At 43.1% G+C, this 24,359-nt stretch overlaps 1 protein-coding gene across 3 annotated transcripts in view; it reads left to right on the top strand.

The window, feature by feature from the left end:
- Positions 1-24,359, top strand: part of LOC139260303 (disintegrin and metalloproteinase domain-containing protein 12) — a 482,943-nt gene that overhangs the window by 328,745 nt on the left and 129,839 nt on the right. For all 3 annotated transcript variants that reach the window (XM_070876752.1, XM_070876751.1, XM_070876750.1), the window contains exons 9-10: positions 2,522-2,691; positions 12,414-12,498. In XM_070876752.1, coding sequence (XP_070732853.1) covers positions 2,522-2,691; positions 12,414-12,498 — 255 coding nt within the window. The remainder of the gene's footprint in view (positions 1-2,521; positions 2,692-12,413; positions 12,499-24,359) is intronic.

Below are 24,359 nucleotides of genomic sequence, written 5' to 3'. Positions count from 1 at the left end.
AGTACATCGCCGTAACCTTAAGATAAATAACATCATCCGTGTGACACTGAACCTACATTTACATGGTACATGGCACATGGGGGGTGCATAAACAAAATCATTACTTACTCTTGCTACCCTCACCAGGTCATTCCACCTCTTACGGCACCTTTCCCCAGTATGTACCATGGTATTTGTGGAGGACACAGCCTCCCCGATCTCGTCCCATATCCTGTTGTACTTCTCTGGGGGGGCTTTCCACGACCACTCTTCATTAACTTGGAGTATCTCGCCGTGATATTCTCGAGAAGGGCAGGTAACTCCATCTTGTCAAAGGCGGGTGCCCTCAACCTCCCATCTTTTCGATGTTCCTGCACTTTGAATTTTTTTTAACATTTCTATAATATTAATGTTATGATTTTTGCTTTGTAAAATATGTCTTCTTCTTCAAGCTGTAGAATTATTAGTTGTTATGAATATTTTTTAGCTCTGCAATGTGATTTTAAAGTAACTGCCCATCGACTAGCTTGCTGCTCCTTCTTACTCTCTCTCCCTCCTCTTCAAGTCACTGCGCATGCGCGGGTGACCCCTGACCCCCGAAATCGCGGATAAAACGCTTCTGTGAAAAAAATGGGGGAAAAAATGCGTATGCGCAGTTCAGTGCCGACATAATGGTAGAAAAAAATGGATCAATTTTGTCCTCTTCGGTCTCGGCAGTATGCCAGCGGTTTGAAACGATGCACCGCCGGCATACTGCCGAGACATGGACGGACCTTGTGCATTGACCAATTTCAGACCCTAAGCGTTTGGTGTTCACAAAGACATGCTTGGGAGGGCTGAGAGTTTTGACAATGGGTTTAAAGCTGGTAGTGGTATTAGGAGAAAACTTGCCACCACCACAATTAGCAATTTTGCCTTTGTAGAAACCGAAGGATAACTTTAAAGTCATTATTATGCTTGCTGCAGCTCACTTTAACAACTCTCAGCAATATGTAGTATGCAGTCAACAGTGATTGTTCTGGCTGCTGGAGAGGCATGTCAGCCACAAACCAACCAAAGCCATTTGTTAATGTTGTTTTTGATCCACATACTTTTCTAGTTCTTCACCACTTACCTCTTGTTTACTTTATTTGAATGTTCACAATGATTGATGAGGGAAGCTCCAACAATGTCAATATTAACTAATGGGCTTCCAGCAGCTCTGTTTAAGCAGAAGGTTTGGAGAAGATTGCCATCTTTCTCAATTAAGAACATAAGAAAGAGGAGCAGGAGTAGGCATTTTGACCCTTGAGCCTGCTCTGCCATTTAATAAGATCATGGTTAATCTGATCATTCGCTCAGCTCCACTTCCCTGCCCGTTCTCCATAACCCTTTACTCCCTTATCACTCTCAAATCTGTCTATCGCCGCCTTAAATATATTCAATAACCCAGCCTCCATAAATCTCCGGGGCAGAGAATTCCATAGATATACAATCCTCTGAGAGAAGAAATTCCTCCTCATCTCAATTTTAAATGGGCAGCCCCTTATTCTGAGACTATGTCCCCTAGTTTTAGTTTCCTCTGTGAGTGGAAATATCCTCTCTGCATCCACCTTGTCGAGCTCCCTCATTATTTTATATGTTTCGATAAGATCACCTCTCATTCTTCTGAACTCCAATGAGTACAGGCCCAACCTACTCAACCTATCTTCATTAGTCAACCTCCTCATCTCCGGAATCAACCTAGTGAACCTTCTCTGAACAACCTCCACTGCAAGTATATCCTTCCTTAAATACGGAGACCAAAACTGTACGCAGTACTCCAGGTGTGGCCTCACCAATACCCTTGAATATTTGTAGCAATACCTCTCTGCTTTTACACTCTATCCCCCTTGCAATAAAGGCCAACATTCCATTTGCCTTCCTGATTACTTGCTGTACCTGCATACTAACTGTTTGTGTTTCATGCACAAGGACCCCCAGGTCCCTCTGTACTGCAGCACTTTGCAATTTTTTGTGCATTTAAATTATAATTTGCTTTTGTATTTTTTCTGGCAAAGTGGATAACCTCACATTTTCCCACATTATACTTCATCTGCCAATTTTTTTCCCACTCACTTAGCCTGTCTATATCCCTTTGCAGATTTTTTGTGTCCTCACAATTTGCTTTCCCACCCATCTTTGTATCATCAGCAAACTTGGCTACATTACACTCGGTCCCTTCATCCAAGTCATTAATATAGATTGTAAATAGTTCTGGTCTTCAGATGTCATTGGAAAGTGTTCATGGAAGATATAGAGAACAGTAATTTTGATAGATTGTTTTGGTGCAATAATGGGCAATTGTGAAGAATGAAAAGGGCCAGTATTATAAAGTATGTTGTTTTTATGTAATTGAAAACATTGTTTACATTTTGTAATAAATTATGGCCCTTTTATGACATTTGGAGGTTCAGTGCCTTATACTGGATGTAACTGGTATTAACTAATCATAATACTGAACTATTTATAGCTGATATATAGCTCCTACGTTCCTTTGGGTACAATAATTATTTTGCTATAGTTTTACAGACCCTTGAACATTCGAGTTGCCCTTGTTGGAGTGGAAGTTTGGACTGACATGGATAAATGTTCAATAACTGGAGACCCATTCACCACACTCAATGAGTTTCTTGACTGGAGGAAAATGAAACTGCTGTCCCGTAAACCTCATGATAATGCCCAGCTAGTGAGGTAGGTACTGTCAGGAATAATTCATTCTACAGTATCTGGAGTCGTCAAGACTGAAGTTGTGCTACATTCTTGCTACATCACACAGTTGCATTGTTTTCTCAGGTTACAGTAATATTGTTGATTCAGTCCCATCTGTTCCCTTGACCTTTTGATGTTGATACTTTTGTAATTCAACCAGTTGTGAAAGTCAGAGGGAACATAGGAACAGGAGTAGGCCATTCAGTCCCTCGAGCCTGTTCCGCCATTCAGTTAGAGCATGGCTGATCTGTATCTTAAATCCATCTACCCACTTTGATTTTTGTTAGGCAAGGTATTAACCAATCATTCTCCGTTTTGAAGACCACTCCAATGTATGGAAGCATCCAAATTGTTCTGGACAATCTTTTAACCGATGTTTAAATCTCATCGAGATACAAACTACATGCATTAACCAGAATGAGAGTGACATGCACTGTAAAACTAGTCTGGTATCCTGTCCACCACATCAGCACTGCAGCTCATTATACATCAAAATGCCACTTTAAAGATTTGAGTTTGAATGAACCTCCTGAAGTAAGAACGGGAAACCAAAAAACAGTTCTTAAGAAAAAGTATCTATTCAAATCTTGCCAATGCACCAGATTCAGAAGGGAATTTCTGATGGAAAATCAGTTGCTAGCTCTTGGTAATTTGATTTTCTGATGTCTCTCCACACCATAACACTTTGTATACAAACAACTATAAAATGAAAGAGGAGGTTAACACAGATTGGTTACTGAGGCACAGGAATTGAAGAAAAAGCTAAAACTGGGTTTACATCATACACCATGCGTGTGCATCGCAATGACATAATCGGACCATTATGTTGCCTCTGTAATTAGACCCCCACTTGTCTGGGGCGGTTGGCTGTCCTGAAGCCAGAAATCACCAGTTAACATGGTGAATGGGTGGGAACGGGTACAGGAAGTTCCTAAACCTGTTCCTAACATGTGTTTCCCCGCCCACCAGAGCTTATGTGGCTGACTCTTAATGATAACGAACAGTGTCATGCGTATGCCAAGAAAAAATATTTTAAAAGTACTCCACACATGTACACTGTTACGCCTCTTCCTCTCACACCAAACTCACAGCTACAGAGAGACTTTGCTCAGCACCTACAGTTCAGGCTATCTGGGGAGCAAGTACACCAAGCTCCCCAAGATACAAGTGCTGATTCTTTTGGTTGCAGTGGTTGATGGCGATTCCCATTACCAGTTCAGAGGTAGCATGTGCCCCCTTCTTAAAGGGGCACAACCAATAACAACTAACTTAAATAAAAGTATAGGAAACTGAATAAATTAAATGAAAATTCTATTTTCCGGGGTGATGATGCACTCCATTCCCATGTACACTGTCAAAACCAATCTGCACTTGCACAAAATACCAGGCGCCACTTTGCAGCTGGTTTAAAGTGAGACCAGCTGCAGTATTCGGCCATAAATGAAGAAGAGTGGTACATAAGACCAGTCCCAGCTTGCCATATAAAGGCAGATTAAATTGCTAATTATGGAGGACAAATTGTCTCTAGCAGCACTTCATCGGTTTACAAATTGCCACGACCAGTAACATTTTCCAACTAATGAAACATCTGAGCTGAATCTGAACTCAGAGATTGACTAACTGAGTTAGACCACAAGAACAGTTCTTGTGAAAGATATTTACATAAAATATTGTGTAGCTCCACATGTGCCAAATCACGACAGGGAAGAGAGGTGTTAGCAAGGAACAGCAAGCCGAAACAAGCAGCACCTCATAAATTAACTTCTCAGTTAGAAGCAAAAAATGCGTGTGTTTAATGAGAATCCTCCTTACTCGTGTTTAAACCACTTCCTGTTCATAGGAAAATATGCGATTCTGATGATAATTAACAACGGAAGCCTTTTAGAATGAATGCTGTTGCAATCAAAATAGGAACAGAAAATGCTGAAATGTAGATTAAATCAGTTTCAGGTTAATTCCTCTGTTACAAGAGCAGACAGAGGAATATTACCTGAACACATGAGGCATTTGTCTGCTAATATCACTAATGCTCATTTCTAGACTATAAAATTAAAAGGTTGCTATTTTTTTCAATGTTCTTGCTAATTCTTTCTCCTCCTCTCCCGAGTGCTCTGATTCCTTGCTGGAGTATGATTCCACAGGCAACCAGGCATGTGAGACTTAACAGAGATTATTGGCAGGCAGCTTAACCATAGGGTCACCATGGGCAAATCGAAACCAGTCCTCGCCAATTGCCTTTACAGCAAGTCACTGGATAATGATCAAGACTGGAAGTTTTGCTGAATTTTCCCACACTAACTCAAGATGGTACGGCCAATTGTAGCACATCGAGCACTGTCCTGTCAAGATCAGCTAACACAGCACAAACCAGGAATCAAAGCTGATCTTCATGGCTCAGTTTATTGAAACATCAACTGAGGCTGTAATTTGAATCTGATGGAACCAAAAGAGTAATTTATCCACATGTCTACTCACTGCCTGCTTTTTGTATGAAGTATTTTTTTATTTTAGGACTTAACACTTGCCATTTTCATTATTTACAGTCAATCTATATCTATATTATATAAGAATAAAATGTATTTTATTAAAAGGGACAGTAACAAGCTCTAAAGTCACAGTTAATTGATTATACTTTAAATTAGTATGAGTTATTTGAAAACCTGAATATGTTTAATTTGATTAAAATTCCGCAAAAGCAGAATTATCTTTTTTGTATACTGTTTATTATGTCAAACAAACAGTTTGTACAATGAAATAAAACTGGCTACAAAATCTCAGGCCTTTGCTTCTGAGCAATTAAAAAATAAATTGCCCCGTAGATTCACAGGAAGTAACTCATTAATTCTGGATCGCACTTTTTTTTTATCACACTGATAAAAACGCCTAGAGGCCACAGGGGCAAATCTGTGATCCCACACTCTGAGAGGAGTTGTGCTGACATGGAGTGTGGGTCAAAGAATCAGTAGCCCCGTTTCTTTATTCCTTTGACCACAGCTTTTCTGCTGGGAGCGCTAAAGTACCCCCACCTATGGATGATCTACTGGAGGCAGGTCGAAGTTACCAAGATAGACCTCCTTCAGTAATAATCATCAACCATCATCAGGATCTTGAAATGCAATTGGGATCTTCTGGCCACTAATTTCTATCACCAGCCAGAAGGTCCTGAGAGCAGACTCTTGGCTGCTTTCCTGAGCGGCCTGCATCTGTCCTTCCATTCCTGGCCCCTTTTTGCCATTGTTAGGCTCTGCCAGGAGTGGGCCTGTACCAGAGATGCCCCCCCTCACCCCCTAGGCTATCAAAATGGCCCAGGGGAGGAAATCCCAGTGATACTGGGGCCGGGCAGGTGCACTGCTCTTGTCCAGCAGTGGGGAAGGGTGAGTGGGCAGGCAAATGATCCCTTTTACAATCATGGCTTTAAACCATAGGTGCCAACTTTCAGAAAACATTGAGGGAGCAGGAATAAAGTATACTGTGCATGTGGAGACACACCCAATATCTCATTCCCACTCCCAGTTCTTACCCTGTAAAATATGACATCTAGGTAACCCCAACCCCTTACAAGTACAAGTTGGTCAACTTTCTTTTTGGAATCAAGACTTGTACTCCAAAGAATAACTCTCTAATTAACATTATACTTGTTTATTTATTCGATTTTTATTTGTCTACAGCAACTTATAGGACAGTGAGGTTGTGTTCTCACCCTACCACATTGATTTCTGTGAAAAGTAGACCAATAGGTAAAATATCTACAGTGATTGGTTATACTGATGGGGTTCTCAAGATATCACTGCTTATAATTATTCTGTAACGCTTTGACTCGCGAGTAACATTTACACCTCTGGCTGTACATGGAAAACGTACTGGATGTGAAATATACTAATGAACAATTCTCACAATTGAAAGCCAACATCCTTAACTGGGAGTGTGGAACACTGCTGTTTCTTATTACAGCTTCGAGGAGTATAGCCAGCAAATTTCACATTGTGCACATTCAATCCAACTGCTATCCCCAGTAGGAGAGTCTTTAAGAGTATGCTGTCCTGGAAAAAAAATATTTTAACATTAAAATGATACATTCTCATAAATTTTATAAGTTTAGCTTATAATAGAGGCGTCATGATGTTAAAAAAATAGGAAAAGCAAATATCATTTGGATTTGGATTTATTCCTATTTAACAGACCAAGATACCAGAATAGGCACTCTCCCTCCCTTTACAAAGAAGCTCTTTCCTGCTCTGCATCTCACTGCTGGTCTCAAATGTGGATTAGGGAAAAAAAGTACATTAGTTGAAAAACTCTATAGAGTAAATATATCCAAAGAGCCACAGAGTTTACTGATTCAAAGCAGGCCAGGACAACTCCTTGTTCTTCTCCATGTAGTGCAATTGGACCATTGGCATCCACCTGAAGAGGAAGGCAGAATCTTCCTGGCCTAAAAGACGGCATCTTCGACAATGCAGCACTCCCTCAGTACTGCACTGGAGTTTTAGCCTAGATTATGTACTCGTGCTATTAATTAGAATGTTTACATTCACAATCAATAAAGTGCAGGTGATAGTAATCAAAGAGTTCATGCTTACCTGAAAAACTTTCAAAATATTAGTTCTTTGTTTTGGTAAAAGCAGAAACAACTCAAATTAGACCAAGAAAAAAATCACTCACTCACACTGTACTGAGTTTTTAAAACAGGATACGACCAATGTTAAAATAACACCAATTGCAAAGACTAGGTTTCATTCTCTCTGTCTCGAACAAGCTGGCTGACTAGCTATCTCTCTGAGCTTAAAAATTCAGTTGATAATTTATGAAACTTTACCTGGAAATTTTGTCCTACAGCTTGTTTTCAAATGATTTGAATAAACTGAAAAATCCTTTTCCACCATGAAGTGATAGAGGTCTGAATCAAAACAATAACTTCAATATCATGCTCAGGCTTTTGAGATATGCTGAAGGATTGATATAAGAACATTAATTATAGAATCACACAGCACAGAAGAAGGCCATTCAGCCCATCATGCCTTTGTTGACTCTTTCAAAGAGCTATCCAATTAGTCCCGCTCCTCTGCTCTTTCCCCGTAGCCCTTCAAATGTTTCCTTTTCATGTGTGTATGCAATTCCCTATTGGATCTGTTTCCATCACTCTCTCAGGCAGTGCATTCCAGATCATAGCAATTTTGAAAACCTCTATTAAGTCTCCCACAAGCTTCTTTGCTGTGAGGAGAGCAATTTCAGCTTCTCTAGTCTCTCCACATAACTGAAGTCCCTCATCCCCGAGTAATGAAGCTACTTTAATTATGTTTTTTGTACTCATTCTTGGGATGTTGACATCAACATAGAAACATAGAAAATAGGTGCAGGAGTAGGCCATTCGGCCCTTCGAGCCTGCACCACCATTCAATATGATCATGACTGATCATGCAACTTCAGTACCCGATTCCTGCCTTCTCTCCATACTCCTTGATCCCTTTAGCCATAAGGGCCACATCTAACTCCCTTTTTAATATATCTAACGAACTGGCCTCAACAACTTTCTGTGGTAGAGAATTCCACAGGTTCACAATTTTCTGAGTGAAGCAGTTTCTCCTCATCTCGGTCCTAAATGGCTTACCCCTTATCCTTAGACTGTGGCCCCTGGTCCTGGACTTCCCTAACAACGGGAACATTCTTCCTGCATCTAACCTGTCCAATCCCGTCAGAATTTTATATGTTTCTATGAGATCCCCTCTCAGTCTTCTAAATTCCAGTGAATATAAGCCTAGTCGATCCAATCTTTCTTCATATGTCAGTCCCACCATCCCGGAATCAGTCTGGTGAACCTTCGCTGCACTCCCTCAATAGCAAGAATGTCCTTCCTCAGATTAGGAGACCAAAACTGTACACCAATATTCAAGGTGTGGCCTCACCAAGGCCCTGTACAACTGCAGCAAGACCTCCCTGCTCCTATACTCAAATCCTCTTGCTATGAAGGCCAACATGCCACTTGCCTTCTTCACCGCCTGCTGTACCTGCATGCCAACTTTCAATGACTGATGTACCATGACACCCAGGTCTCATTGCACCTCCCCTTTGCCTAATCTGTCACCATTCAGGTAATATTCTGCCTTCCTGTTTTTGCCACCAAAGTGGATAACCTCATATTTATCCACATTATACTGCATCTGCCATGCATTTGCCCACTCATCTAACCTATCCAAGTCACCCTGCAGCCTCTTAGCATCCTCCTCACAGCTCACACTGCCACCGAGCTTAGTGTCATCTGCAAACTTGGAGATATTACATTCAATTCCTTCATCCAAATCATTAATGTATATTGTAAATAGCTGGGGTCCCAGCACTGAGCCCTGCGGTACCTCACTAGTCACTGCCTGCCATTCTGAAAAGGACCCGTTTATTCCTACTCTTTGCTTCCTGTCTGCCAACCAGTTCTCTATCCATGTCAATACATTACCCCCAATACCATGTGCCTTAATTTTGCACACTAATCTCTTGTGTGGGATCTTGTCAAAAGCCTTGTGAAAGTCCAAATACACCAGATCCACTGGTTCTCCCTTGACCACTGTACTAGATACATCCTCAAAAAATTCCAAAAGATTTGTCAAGCATGATTTCCCTTTCATAAATCCATGCTGACTTGGACCGATCCTGTCACTGCTTTCCAAATGCACTGCTATTACGTCTTTAATAATTGATTCCAACATTTTCCCCACTACCGATGTCAGGCTAACCCGTCTATAATTCCCTGTTTTCTTTCTCCCTCCTTTTTTAAAAAGTGGTGTTACATTAGCTACCCTCCAATCCATAGTAACTGATCCAGAGTCGATAGAATGTTAGAAAATGACCACCAATGTGTCCACTATTTCTAGGGCCACTTCCTTCAGTACTCTGGGATGCAGACTATCAGGCCTTGGAGATTTATCGGCATTCAATCCCATCAATTTCCCTAACACAATTTCCTGACTAATAAGGATTTCTTTCAGTTCCTCCTTCTCGCTAGACCCTCGGTCCCCTGCTTTTTCTGGAAGGTTATTTGTGTTTTCCTTAGTGAAGACCAAACAAAAATTGTTCAATTGGTCTGCCATTTCTTTGTTCTCCATTATAAATTCACCTGATTCTGACTGCAAGGGACCTACATTTGCCTTCACTAATCGTTTTCTCTTCACATATCTATAGAAGCTTTTGCAGTCCGTTTTTATGTTCCCTGCAAGCTTACTCTCATACTCTATTTCCCCCTCCTAATTAAACCTTTTGTCCTCCTCTGCTGAATTCTAAATTTCTCCCAGTCCTCTTTTTCTGGCCAATTTATATGCCTCTTCCTTGGATTTAACACTATCCCTAATTTCCCTTGTTAGCCACGGTTGAGCCACCTTCCCCGTTTTATTTTTACGCCAGACAGGGATGTACAATTGTTGAAGTTCATCCATCTTATCTTTAAATATCTGCCATTGCCTATCCACCGTTAACCTTTTAAGCATCATTCGCCAGTCTATCCTAGCCAATTCACGTCACGAAAGACTTTCAGAAGGCTTTCGACAACGTCCCACACAAGAGATTAATGTGCAAAGTTAAAGCACATGGGATTGTGGGTAGTGTGCTGACATGGATTGAGAACTGGTTGTCAGACAGGAAGCAAAGAGTAGGAGTAAATGGGTACTTTTCAGAATGGCAGGCAGTGACTAGTGGGGTACCGCAAGGTTCTGTGCTGGGGCCCCAGCTGTTTACATTGTACATTAATGATTTAGACGAGGGGATTAAATGTAATATCTCCAAATTTGCGGATGACACTAAGTTGGGTGGCAGTGTGAGCTGCGAGGAGGATGCTATGAGGCTGCAGAGTGACTTGGATAGGTTAGATGAAGTATAATGTGGATAAATGTGAGGTTATCCACTTTGGTGGTAAAAACAGAGAGACAGACTATTATCTGAATGGTAACAGATTGGGAAAAGGGGAGGGACAACGAGACCTGAGTGTCATGGTGCGTCAGTCATTGAAGGTTGCATGCAGGTACAGCAGGCGGTTAAGAAAGTAAATGGCATGTTGGCCTTCATAGCGAGGGGATTTGAGTACAGGGGCAGTGAGGTGTTACTACAGTTGTACAGGGCCTTGGTGAGGCCACACCTGGAGTATTGTGTACAGTTTTGGTCTCCTAACTTGAGGAACTACATTCTTGCTATTGAGGGAGTGCAGCGAAGGTTCACCAGACTGATTCCCGGGATGGCGGGACTGACATATCAAGAAAGACTGGATCAACTGGGCTTGTATTCACTGGAGTTCAGAAGAATGAGAGGGGATCTCACAGAAACGTTTAAAATTCTGACTGGTTTAGACAGGTTAGATGCAGGAAGAATGTTCCCAATGTTGGGGAAGTCAAGAACCAGGGGTCACAGTCTAAGGATAAGGGGTAAGCCATTTAGGACCGAGATGAGGAGAAACGTCTTCACCCAGAGAGTGGTGAACCTGTGGAATTCTCTACCACAGAAAGTTGTTGAGGCCAATTCACTAAATATATTCAAAAAGGAGTTCGATGTAGTCCTTACTACTAGGGGGATCAAGGGCTATGGCGAGAAAGCAGGAATGGGGTACTGAAGTTGCATGTTCAGCCATGAACTCATTGAATGGCGGTGCAAGCTCGAAGGGCCGAATGGCCTACTCCTGCACCTATTTTCTATGTTTCTATGTTTCATACCATCGAAGTTACCTTTCTTTAAGTTCAGGACCCTCGTCTCTGAATTAACTGTGTCACTCTCCATCTTAATGAAGAATTCTACCATATTATGGTCACTCTTCCCCAAGGGGCCTCACACAACAAGATTGCTAATTAATCATCTCTCATTACACAAGACTCAGTCTAGGATGGCCTGCTGTCTAGTTGGTTCCTCGACATATTGGTCAAGAAAACCATCCCTTATACTCTCCAGGAAATCCTCCTTCACTGTGTTGTTAGCCCATCTATATGTAGATTAAAGTCATCCATGATAACTGCTGTACCTTTATTGCACTCCTAATTTCCTGTTTGATGCCATCCATAACCTCACTATCACTGTTTGGTGGTCTGTACACAACTCCCACTAGCTTTTTCTGCCCTTTGGTGTTCCGCAGCTCTACCCATACAGATTCCAGATCATCCAGGCTAATGTCCTTCCTTACTATTGCGTTAATCTCCTCTTTAACCAGCAACGCTGCCCCACCTCCTTTTCCTTTCTGTCTATCCTTCCTGGATGTTGAGTTCCCAACATTGGTCACCCTGGACCCATGTCTCCGTAATTCCAATTACATCATAGCCGTTAACAGCTATCTGCGCAGTTAATTCATCCACCCTATTATGAATGCTGCTCGCATTGACTGTCTATGCATATACATAAAGAATGATTATTTGGACACGATATTAGTGAGTTGTTGTTCCACAAGTTATCATCTTCAGGACAAGAGAAAAAGAGGAAAATAGAGTGGCAAAATAATCTGAAACTGAAACAATTTTCTTTATTGACTAATAACTGAACGGTTTTGTTTGTATAATTGTGGAGACAGCTGGTAACGTTAGTTGTCAAAGAGTGGACTCCCAACCAAAGGGCCCAAATTTCAATCTCAGTCTCAACTCTGCTGCTGTTAATGAACAAATATGAAACACTGAAATTATGGGTAAAGCTAATATACCAAATTGTTCAACTGCAGAACATGATGAAGTCTATTTGTTATCTATTTGCAGTGGGGTGTACTTCCAGGGAACAACCATTGGAATGGCACCTATTATGAGTATGTGCACAGCAGAGCAGTCAGGAGGGATCGTTATGGTGAGTAGTGATCAGAAAAGTAGTGAATGGTCTGGTCTGAACTAGAATCTGCCTATCTCTATAGGACTCATTAGTTTTGTATCTTTAAGAATGAAGATTGAATGACAGGATACCCCTTTTCACTTCTGAGACCCAAGTTCAAATGCAGTCCAATTTCTGGTTGTATGTCTCTCTCTGCTGATTGTAGATAGCTGAAGTGAAATGAATTTGGCCAGACTCAATGCAGTTTCTATTGAGAACAAGTCCACATCACAAAATCGCAAATAAACTGCCACTAATTTGCAGTTTAATTCAAAGAGGGTGCCTTGTGTGGGAAATGCGGGGCGGGAGTGGGGGGGAGGCGCAAAAAAAGACAGTTTTCTGGAGTTTGAGTTAGGAAGCACTGTTGGATTAGTTTGAAAAGCAGTTGCTGACTTTGATCTTTGAGTAGTTGATTTGACACTGGGAGCTGGGAAATTACAGTTGTTTCATTAACCCTGATGGTACAAACATTCACCTAAAAACACCTTTCATATCCTGGATTTACCAAAGAGGTAATTGTTTAATGTTACTCTGTATAAGTTGTGTTAATATGTATAGACTGACTTAAAATGTACGATTAAAACGTTCCATGTATGTGTTCTCATTTAAGATATTTCCCAATTCCTTCTTTTCAGTCCTTTCTTGGTAGAACTGGTAAGTCAATCTGTATGTACAATGGGATGGGATGTACAATCTGCTTGACTTCTGAAAAAAGGGGAAACTGTATCCTATTTAAAAAGATATATATTTTGATAAGGTCACTGTATATTTGGATTGGTCATTTATCAACAAATTGCCATGTTCTACTCTACTATATTCTGGGAAATGATTATCTGGCACTACCAGGCAAGTTATATTTCCTTTCCCCCCTGTAGCTTTCATGACTTGTTGGTGATTAGGTTTCCTAAAGGAATAAGTTAAATTTATAATGCAAAATTTAAAGCACTAGTTTCCAAAATACTTTTCTTATGATCGGTTCGTCAGAACAATATTTTGTAACCCTCATGTGTTCAACTTTCTTTTTCTTTTCTTATTTGTTTTCAAATGCACTAATTATCAAAAATGAATCATCTTACATGAATCTGAAGCCAATTATTTAAGTATCAACAGATTTCCTATATTTCCATAAGGAGTCAAATTAAAACTTTTAAAACCCTGAATCAGGTCATAATGTTCATGTCCTTTCTCTTTATAAATAACAATGCATCAACCTGTGTTTATTCTGGACTTTAGCCAGATTTTTAACTTTCACCTTAGAATTATAAATTATGTAATAATTAAAATAATTGTTACCATTTGCATGTAATTCATAAAAACCATACGAGAATTGTATTGAACTGAATTGTAGAAGAGGAGTCAAATTACTTACTTTACTAACAGGAATAGTATAAAAACTGCAGTCCTTTTGTTGAATCATTAGTTCAATACCAGTTTATTAGCTTGATGCTAAGTCATCTGCTCTTAGCCATGCTTTTAACATCTGTAAATGAATAGTCAAGCTGCAGTATGATTATCAAACCTGGTTATATTACAATATTTGTGTCAATGCAACGTGATTTCTGTGCCTAATCAATACAAAAGCTGCAGCACAGCTAAGAAATGAAGTTGCTCAGTAGACGGCTCCGAACTCTAGTAAGCAAAGAGGAAGTCTCACAATCCTTCTGCATTGCATCAACTGCAGCAGTGTAATTGTTGGGCCACTTAAAAGCTATTTAATTTTTTAAATAATTTTTTTAGCTTTAAGTCCAGTCAGTTCTTCCCTGACATTGAAATTCCACCATCAGTTGGATGACCGTGTTTGCATAGACTTCAATTTGTCTGACCATAAATTGATGCAGAGCTGATAGTATAACTCAATTGCAGCTCCAATTTACTTTAATTAGGTACCAGTCTGAAACCACAGGATTCAAGAGGCAAGGTCAAGTTGTTTGTGAAAACTAGCTGAATCCCAAGATTGCATTTCAGTTACAACTCCAATTGAACTGTTATTGTACATAATATATCGTGCTTAGGTTATGTTTATGCCTATGAGGAATTGAAAGTATAATGTGGATGTAGAGTCTATACTGTCTGTCAATATCCATCATGATGACCCTCAAAATAACAGTGGTCATCGAGATAGATTTTCCACTTTATCAGAAGGTTGGCACAGTAGGATTGTGCCAGCCTAGCTTCTCCACCATTGACCCTGGCAAATATTCTGGGGTCAGCCTGATTGCCATAACTTTGGTGGTAGAATTGGCCCAGAATTTGCTGGCAAAATAACGGCGAGTTTAATGCACACGCTGTTTTTAGTGTGTAAATTTTCCAGCAATTTGTGGCGAGGCAGAGATACCCAGTGAGTTGTGAATTGCCACAAATTGCTGGATGATTCGCCATCAGGTTCGCGAAAATGGGATCTCACTGTCAACCTCCTTGTGAGTTCCAACAAATTGCTGCATTAGCGCATTATTTAGATATGGAGGGTGGGGTGGAGGTATGGAAACAGAGAGAGTAAACAGAAGTGAACATGCTCTGTTGCTTCATGTCTATAGTGCCTGTCTCCATATAACTTGGCTCATTGATAATACTCTCACCTTTAAATCAGAGTTTGCAAGATTAAGCCCCACCTCATGATTTACATAAGAACATAAGAAATAGGAGCAGGAGTAGGCCATTCGGCCCCTTGAGCCTGCTCCGCCATTCAATGAGATCATGGCTGATCTTCTACCTCAACACTTTCCTGCACTATCCCCATATCCCTCGATTCCCTTAATATCCAAAAATCTATCGCTCTCTACCTTGAATATACTCAATGACTGAGCTTCCACAACCCTCTGGGGCAGAGAATTCCAAAGATTCACCACCCTCTGAGTGAAGAAATTTCTCCTCATCTCGGTCCTAAATGACCAACCCCTGATTCTGAGACCATGACCCCTGGTTCTAGATTCCCCAGCCAGGGAATACATCCTCCCTGCATTTACTCTGTCAAGCTATTGCACAATGCCATCAGAATATTTTTTGGTGACTATAGTTATGGCAACTCATAAATAACCATAGTGAACACTAAAATACAGTATTCTTTCTCTCTTTATTCCTCTGTGTCTCTTAGCTGATTAATTCTATTGTTCAACGTGTCAGGAGAAAATAGCTCTATGTGGCATTAGTTTTTAGTTTGTTTCATAACTTGCAAAATAAAACATAAAGGGAGAGTTACAATTAATTTTAAAAGAACAATGCTCCATTGTTCGGTGTATCCATAAATGTTATTCTTAATTAGTCCAGAGCAATGTAACAATTCTTGGGGTCATCCAAAATTTTTTTATATTGCTTGATTTCAGTAGCATTAAAAGTTAAGACTTTTTTTATGTCAGTCTATTTTTCTGTCAACTGTGAACCATGTGATGCAGTTTGTGAAAGCAATGTGTTTTATGATACGACAGTTGAGGGGGAGTTTTCTAGGAATAAACCAGTCTACTCCCAAACCAACCCCATGTAAATCTGATAGGTGTACCTACACTGTGTCAATAATATCTGTCACACTGCATGAAGTACAAACAGTCCATCAGGCCCTGGGGATTTATCGGCCTTCAACCCCATCAATTTCCCCAACACAATTTCCCGACTAATATGGATTTCCCTTAGTTCCTCCTCCTTCCTAGACCCTCTGACCCCTTTTATATCCGGAAGGTTGTTTGTGTCCTCCTTAGTGAATACCGAACCAAAGTACTTGTTCAATTGGTCTGCCATTTCTTTGTTCCCTGTTATGACTTCCCCTGATTCTGACTGCAGGGGACCTACGTTTGTCTTTACTAACCTTTTTCTCTTTACATATCTATAGAAACTTTTGCAATCCGCCTTAATGTTCCCTGCAAGCTTCTTCTCGTACTACATTTTCCCTGCCCTAATCAAACCCTTTGTCCTCCTCTGCTGAGTTCTAAATTTCTCCCAGTCCCCGGGTTCGCTGCTATTTCTGGCCAATTTGTATGCCACTTCCTTGGCTTTAATACTATCCCTGATTTCACTTGATAGCCACGGTTGAGCCACCTTCCCTTTTTTATTTTTACGCCAGACAGGAATGTACAATTGTTGTAGTTCATCCATGCGGTCTCTAAATGTCTGCCATTGCCCATCCACAGTCAACCCCTTAAGTATCATTCGCCAATCTATCCTAGCCAATTCACGCCTCATACCTTCAAAGTTACCCTTCTTTAAGTTCTGGACCATGGTCTCTGAATTAACTGTTTCATTCTCCATCCTAATGCAGAATTCCACCATATTATGGTCACTCTTCCCCAAGGAGCCTCGCACAATGAGATTGCTAATTAATCCTCTCTCATTACACAACACCCAGTCTAAGATGGCCTCCCCCCTAGTTGGTTCCTCGACATATTGGTCTAGAAAACCATCCCTTATGCACTCCAGGAAATCCTCCTACAACTAGCAAAAAAAGTCTTTGGGCCGAAATTGCCCCTCTCAGAAATGCCCATTTGTGTCTTCCGGAGGTTAAAGGGTTTTCACCTGGGCACGGCGGCAAGAGCGTCCCCCCCAGAATTGCCCCCGGGGCTAGGCAGCCATAAAGTGGTTTGCGCTGCATCCCGCAATTAGCGGACACCGGCGGGGCGCAAGCACAGTGCACGCTGACCCCTAATCGCCCCGAGCCGACCCTTTGTGCCCCTCGGGATGAGAAGTTGTGGTGGCTGGGGTGCCCCAGCTGCCCTTAAAGGGGAGGTGGTAGCGCCACAGCCGCCATCTTTTTTCAGACGGCCCGACAATGGCAGCCGCTGGTACGGCCAGGCCGCCAACATGCCGGCTGACATCCTCTCCGGTGGCCAAATGGGCGCCACTAAAGTGGTTGCAGAGTTTGCAGCGGCCCTCCCCTTTAAAAGGAGAGGGACCTTGTGACGCATAAGCGTGACATAACACGCCAGCACCGTGCTGATGTGCTCTGTGCGGCGCTGGGAGTCATATCCCGCGACTGCCCTGCAAACGCCTGGTTATCGCCCCACATATTGTTTTGCTTCTGCGAGGCCAATTCAGCACCGGGGGCGGCATTTCCCACCCCGGTGCTAAACTTTCATTTAATTTGAAGTGAGTGCCCCAAACCTAACACAGGGCAATTTCGGTCCCTTAATCTCCAACCACCGAGTCTTGCATTGAAAAAATTCCCAACAAAGCAGCTGTGCTCTTTACAAAGACAAGCTGGTTAGGCGCCAATCCAGTAATCTATGGATTTAATTTACTCTTTTTACATTCTCTCTCTCTCTCTCCCTATCTCTGACTTTCTAATAAATAATTGTTTTAATATACATTCATACTCCTGTAAATCTACTTGCCATTTTAAATGCATGTCAGTCGAATGGCAATGCATGCTGGTCCTATTACTCCTAAAATACTCTTCATTCTAGGTCTTAAACTTTAAGGGGCCGAAATTGGTGAAGGGCAAGGGCCGCCCAAAGGACTGCTGATGGCCACCGTGATACCCGATGTTACTCTGGGCGGGGTTTTCGGCAAAAGGTCCTTGAAAGGGTGGCAGGAGGCAAAAGGGGGACTTACGCCATCAATCTGGGCGGCAGCGGGCGGGAGCTCTCATTCTTGGCGGCAAAGGTGCTTGCCGCACAAGTGCCGCCGAGGATGGAGTCGGGGCCCACAGAGGGTCAAAGAGCTGCAAATAAAAAGCATTTAAAAAAAGCATCGGAAGACCTTCAGGGGACCCCATCGAGGTAAGTCGCTGTAAAGAAAAATGTTTAAAATTGTTTACTAACCTTTTTTTCAGCTCTTCATACTCACCGTCGGGGATAGACCAGCCTCCTCGCAGCAGTCCACCCCCGTTCTGGCGTCGACGCCCGCCGACTCCCACCCGCACCAATCTATATCTCGGCGGGCGGGAGGTCAGTTGCGCCAGTTTGGCTGGCCAGCTGACGTCAGCTGCCGGTTCCCAGCGGTTCTCCCCTCCCGCCCGCTCCAGCCCAAATCAAAACTGGCACTGGGCGCAACTCGAGGAGGAATATTGGCGGCAGTGGGCGGTAAGGCCATCAATTTCGGACCCGAAGTCCTTGACATAATCGTAAGGGTTAATAACAAGACCTTTCTTGCCTCACTGAAAAGTTTTGAAGACCAAACTGCTGAATTAGCTCATTTCCGCTGGTGTAGCAGCAAAAGTACTGCTGTTGGCCTCAGCATCTTGGAATAGGGCGGAGAGAAATCAGCCAAGGTTCCTTAATGCTTTCCAGTAATCTTTACGTTTTGTGTGAGTGAGTAAGTTTGTAGGGTCAAGTGATGGCAGGATCAGGTTCAATTGTGTTGCTTCCCAGGGTATAATAGCTTGTTTCAAGTATTGAAGAATGTCCACCAGGGTGAGAAACTGAGGCAGCTAACATCTCTGGAATTGTGCCCTAGCATGAGTGAGCATTTACAGTAAAGGAGGGGATAATGGGGAGAAAATTGGAAAAGAAAAGACCCCTAGGGTTCCACTTCTGATTGCTATCCAGTGATCCCCTCTATTGGAAAATACACATTTGTGGATCTTGGCCATGAAACCTTATCCCGGTATGGGTCAACAGCTTCAGGAGAGCAAACGTTTTGGCAAGAAAAGTTTAAGCAGAGGGACTTTTCTTATACGTGTTGGAAACCATTGGCTTCAGTTTGTCATGTACAAACTCCAAGTTTTTACTTTGAAATAAAAGTGCACTTTTTAAACTTGCTGCAGATGTTTATTAATAACGTAATAAAATATTGCTCCCTTCCAATTCTGGAGACGAACAGGGATGCGAAATAGACTGGTGCTCATCATCTAAGATCAGCAATGATCTTTGGCCCCAACCTGATTTAAGTGCCGACTCACCAAGCTAGATACAGCATATTTAATAACTTTTTTCCACGTTCTTGTTTTACAACAACAACTTGCATTTATATGGCATCTTTAATGCAACAAAATGTTCCAAGACGCTTCACAGGCATATTAAAGACAAAAAGAAACCATTTTTAAACAGACTTTGTTCGATCTGTTTACTTAATTCTAAAAGATTTAAACCTTGTGTGAAATAATTATTGCTACTTTGAAAAAGATCACAACAGGAACCTGAACTAAAATACAGCATCAGCATCAACTAAAATAAAACCTGCCGAATTTAGTGAGTTTTTAAAAATTCTGTTACCCAGAATAGATTAATTGCTTCAACGTAGCAACATATGTTGCCTGTGTTTAAATCCTTGCAACACCCATTGGAAACTGACATCAATCCCAAATATACGCCTGGAATTTCCACAGGGGTTCTCCCAATCTCCGTCTGTAACCAGCAACAAATTGGCATAAATGGGTGTTTACACCATTTCTCTGGCGTTTCTGCCAAACTTCCGCCAAACTTACGACAGGAGATTGAGAGAACCTTGGCGGAAATTCTACCTCCTAATCTTATCCTGACTAGATAAAACAACTGCTATGATTTGAACTGGTTCCTTTCCTGTTTCCTAAACCAGCAAACTCTAAACTTTTGAGGCTGGAGACCAGGGCCTGAAATTCAGTACCACTGGAAAGCTGGTGCTACCCCCATCTTTTTGTGGCCATTAGCGCCAACATTTTTCTTGGTTGGGCCACCCCATATTCAGCTCCAAAAGTGAACAAATGGGTTCCAGCGCTAATGAACCCTTCCAAAGTGGATTTTTCAGCGGTGTGGCTGTCTTAATTTGACCGTTATCGCCACTGAGAAATCCAGCATGCAGATAAGGGTTTCTAATAAGCCAGCTGCTCCCTGTCCTTTTTAAAGGCCAGGGTTTGCAGTAAGGCCCTGAGGGGGAAGGAGGTTGGAAGGATGGCTGGTGTAAGAGGTGCAAGGAGAGCTAACAGGTTCACTGATGTGGAGCTGGAGACACTGATGGACGGTGTGGAGGACAGAAGAAGAATACTGTTTCCTGACATGGGATACCTGGCAGACAGGCAATACATAATGCATGGAGGGAGATTGCAGGGGAGGTGTCGGGCACCTCCATATATGTGAGGACGCACCCTCCCAGGAGGGTGCTGGCAAGTCTGCACCCGGCCCTTCCAGGCTCAGGGGTGTTACAGGGCTTCCGAGAAGAACAGCTGTAGGTCCCAGACAACAACCACAACAACCTTCCTGGACCCATGGTGCAGCCACAGGGATGACAGTTAGGCATGGAGTTAGGGTATTCATGCATAACAGGTTATAGTGAGATGCACAGGGGTAAAAAATGGTAACAGTATTATATTGTTCCTTATGGTCTGTTTTTGCAGTGATTTGGATAATTGGATAAATCTTTATTTTTGGCACATAAATCTGGCCAGGTGTTTCATCTAGGAGTGGGCAATTCTGTGTTAAGGCACTCATTGTGATGGCCGTTGAAAGTGTTGCTGAAGGGTCATGTGTGGATGGGATTCTCTGAAGTGAGCAGCTATGAGACGCAGCTGCACCTCCCATTCCAGGGTTGTGATGGGAACGACGCCTCCTAGCTCTGGGGCGACAGGGACCCTCCTCCTCCTCCTCCTCCTCCTCAGGTGGTGCTGCTGGCTCAACCTCCAACAACTGTCCCTTCATGATGGCCAGGTTGTGCAGCATGCAGCAGACTACGACGATTATAGAGACCTGTTGAGGAGAGTACTGCAAGGTGTCACCATAATGGAACCTCTGCTTGAGGATGCCGATGCACTGCTCAATAATGCTACTGGTGGCACAATGAGCGTCGTTGTTTGCATGCTCAGGCGCTGTCCTGGGGTTCCGCAGTGGAGTGAGCAGCTAAGTGGACAAGGGATATCCCTTGTCCCCAAGCAGCCAACCACAATCCTGATTCGGGCTGGTGATGACGGCGGGCACACTGGTCTGGTGCAGAATGAACAAATCATGGCTGCTGCCTGGGTACCTCACATCAACTGCCAGGATCCGACGCTGGTGGTCACACACGAGCTGCATGTTCAACGAGTGGAAGGCTTTGCAGTTGACAAAGATCTCGGGGTGATGATGTGGCAACCTCAACCCAACATTTGTGCAGTCAATGGCACCCTGCACCCTCAGGAAGCCTGCCATTCGGGCAAATCCGGCCTGCCGCTCCACCTGTTTGTCCCTTGTCATCGGGAAGGAGATGTACTGGACCCTTCTCCTGCACAGTGCATCTGTGACCTGCTAGATACACCGATGTGCTGAGAATTGGGAGACGTTGCCAATGTCTGCTGTGGCAGACTGGAAAGACCCCTTCGCATAAAAATTCAAGGCAGTGGTGACTGTCTCCACGGTGAGGGTGATCCTGAGGCGTGTTTGAGGCTGCAGATCTTCTCACAGGACAGTACAGAGCTCCCTCAGTACTTCTGCCTGAAATCGTAGCCTTCGCAGGCATTGCTCATCAGTGAGCTGGAGGAAGGAGAACTGAGGTCAGTAGACCCTTTGAGGGTAGGGCCACCTTCCCCCACGTCCGCGTTGGTCACCTCCCCTGGCAGCTGCCTGCTGGCCATCTCCCTGGTCCTCCTCATTCTCTTGCTGGAAATGCTCCTCTCCCAGTTTTTGAGGTGGGAGGCAGCATCCCTCACCCTTCTCCTGATGCTCTGTCCCTCCTGACCACCCTCTCCAGCTGCAGGTCTGTGCATATCTGCACACCCTTCTCTCTGTTGTGCAGCCATGGCTGCTGCCTCCCTTGCCCGCTGCCTCTCTGCACGATGCTGATGGCGACGCCTTCTCCTGTGTGCCGCCCTGCATCTGACCAGGTAAACGAGCCCTCCCAACACTGAGCCCATCCTCAGGATTAACCCTGCCAAACAGGTCTCTGCAGCCCACAATCAGGCCTACAGGCCTCCACTAAACAGTAAGCAGGTTTAATGAAGCAAAAACAATCACTACAACGTAATACACTTTAAATTCAACTCAAAACTTAATTAAAATATTTTCCTGCCAAAGGGCCCCAACCCCAGCAACTCTCCAGCGGTGTTGCGTTCGAGCACCGACTCGAATACCTGGCGGGGGCACTACCTGAAGAACTCCCACCGTTTTCCAGTGTCCTGGCCGCTGCTTCCCTCACCGCACAAAACTTCTCCTTTACAGTGGCTTCACCCTGCTGTTTCCGGCAGAAGTGCACACCGCTCAAATCCCCCCCCCCCCCCCCGAGCTGAATATGGCTCGGGGAGGGAAAATCATCCGACCGCTGTGGCCGATCGATTTTATCGGTCGCCCGCCCAAACTCCGCGGTAGCCGTCCCTCCGGGGACGGTGAATTTCAGCCCCTATATATCATGTGAAAGGGCAGCATGATTTTGCAGAAATGCAATTGCAGATATACAGAACATTCAAGCACTCCAATACACAAAAGCACAAGGCTCCCACACATAAAAAGCAACACCACACACACAAAGGAGTCAGACCTCAATACACATGAAAAGCTAGGCCCCCAACTCAAAATGAGATCCCTGTACGAAAAACAGTTCAAACACCCAGCACAAAAATATTCAAGCACTACCTCTCTCTCCCGACCATCCTCACCCCGGGCTAGTGTTTCCGTTTTGGGCGCAATCAGCAATCTGGGTGCAAATTACACTCAAAAACTGCGCTAGCTTTCCAAAGTAAAGTTATGGTTTAAGTTTCTGCTCAAACTCATTTGCATAATCACAATATTTACAATATACATTAATGATTTGGATGAAGGAATTGAGTGTAATAACTCCAAGTTTGCAGATGACACTAAACTGGGTGGCGGTGTGAGCTGTGAGGAGGACACTAAGAGGCTGCAGGGTGACTTGGACAGGTTAGGTGAGTGGGCAAATGCATGGCAGATGCTGTATAATGTGGATAAATGTGAGGTTATCCACTTTGGTGGCAAAAACACGAAGGCAGAATATTATCTGAATGGCAGCAGATTAGGAAAAGGGGAGTTGCAATGAGACCTGGGTGTCATGGTACATCAGTCTTTGAAAGTTGAAATGCAGGTGCAGCAGGTGGTGAAGAAGGAAAATGGCATGTTGGCCTTCACAGCTAGGGGATTTGAGTATCGGAGCAGGGAGGTCTTACTGCAGTTGTACAAGGCCTTGGTGAGGCCTCACCTGGAATATTGTGTTCAGTTTTGGTCTCCTAATCTGAGGAAGGACATTCTTGCTATTGAGGGAGTGCAGTGAAGGTTCATCAGACTGATTCCCGGGATGGCTGGTTACTACAGTTACAGTAATTTCTAATGATTTCATTGGTACATTCAGTTATGGCCATTGTTGCTGGAGAAAAGCCATGGTTATGTGTTATATTTCTGTGAACTTGTTCCCAGGCTAACTCTCAGACTGTGTCCTTGACGGATACATCTGGCTCTCCTCATTTCAAAGGGGCCTTGTTTCTGCTATCTTGTGTGACTTGAACATGGTGGCCTCATTATTTCTATGAGCTGCCTACATCTATCTTGTTTGCACTCTCGGGAGTGTTATCTTATCAGAGAATTTCTCTGACCTTAGTCCTAGCCCTTGTGAGACCCGTTGTTCTGTGTTACAGCCTAATTGTTGGAATGTGGGACTCAGCTATTCTTCCATTAACACATTAAACCTTTCTCTCAGCCTTTCTTGCTTTAGATTTTAATTTTACAAAATTACTTTTCCCCAATTAAGGTTTTCGCTACTACAATCCCCCATTTGATCAGGTGGATACCCCAAATACCCACCATGAACAATAATTTTCCTTTCCCTGCCTTGATTCGTGTGTCTCCCACCCCGATTTCGTTGATCAGGCAATACACTTGAGACACTCACGACTCATATCAGGTACTCATGCCGTCTTTGTGTTTGATTACCCCTTTTTAGATCTAGCAAAGGCTTGCTGCGTTCTTTGTTAAGGGCCTTGGCCAATGTCTTCGCTCTGCGTCTCTTGTATCTGCCTGCACATTCTC

The sequence above is a fragment of the Pristiophorus japonicus genome, chromosome 3, assembly GCF_044704955.1.
Source record: "Pristiophorus japonicus isolate sPriJap1 chromosome 3, sPriJap1.hap1, whole genome shotgun sequence".
Lineage (NCBI taxonomy): Eukaryota > Metazoa > Chordata > Chondrichthyes > Pristiophoridae > Pristiophorus > Pristiophorus japonicus.
This window is presented reverse-complemented; position numbering and strand designations above follow the sequence as displayed.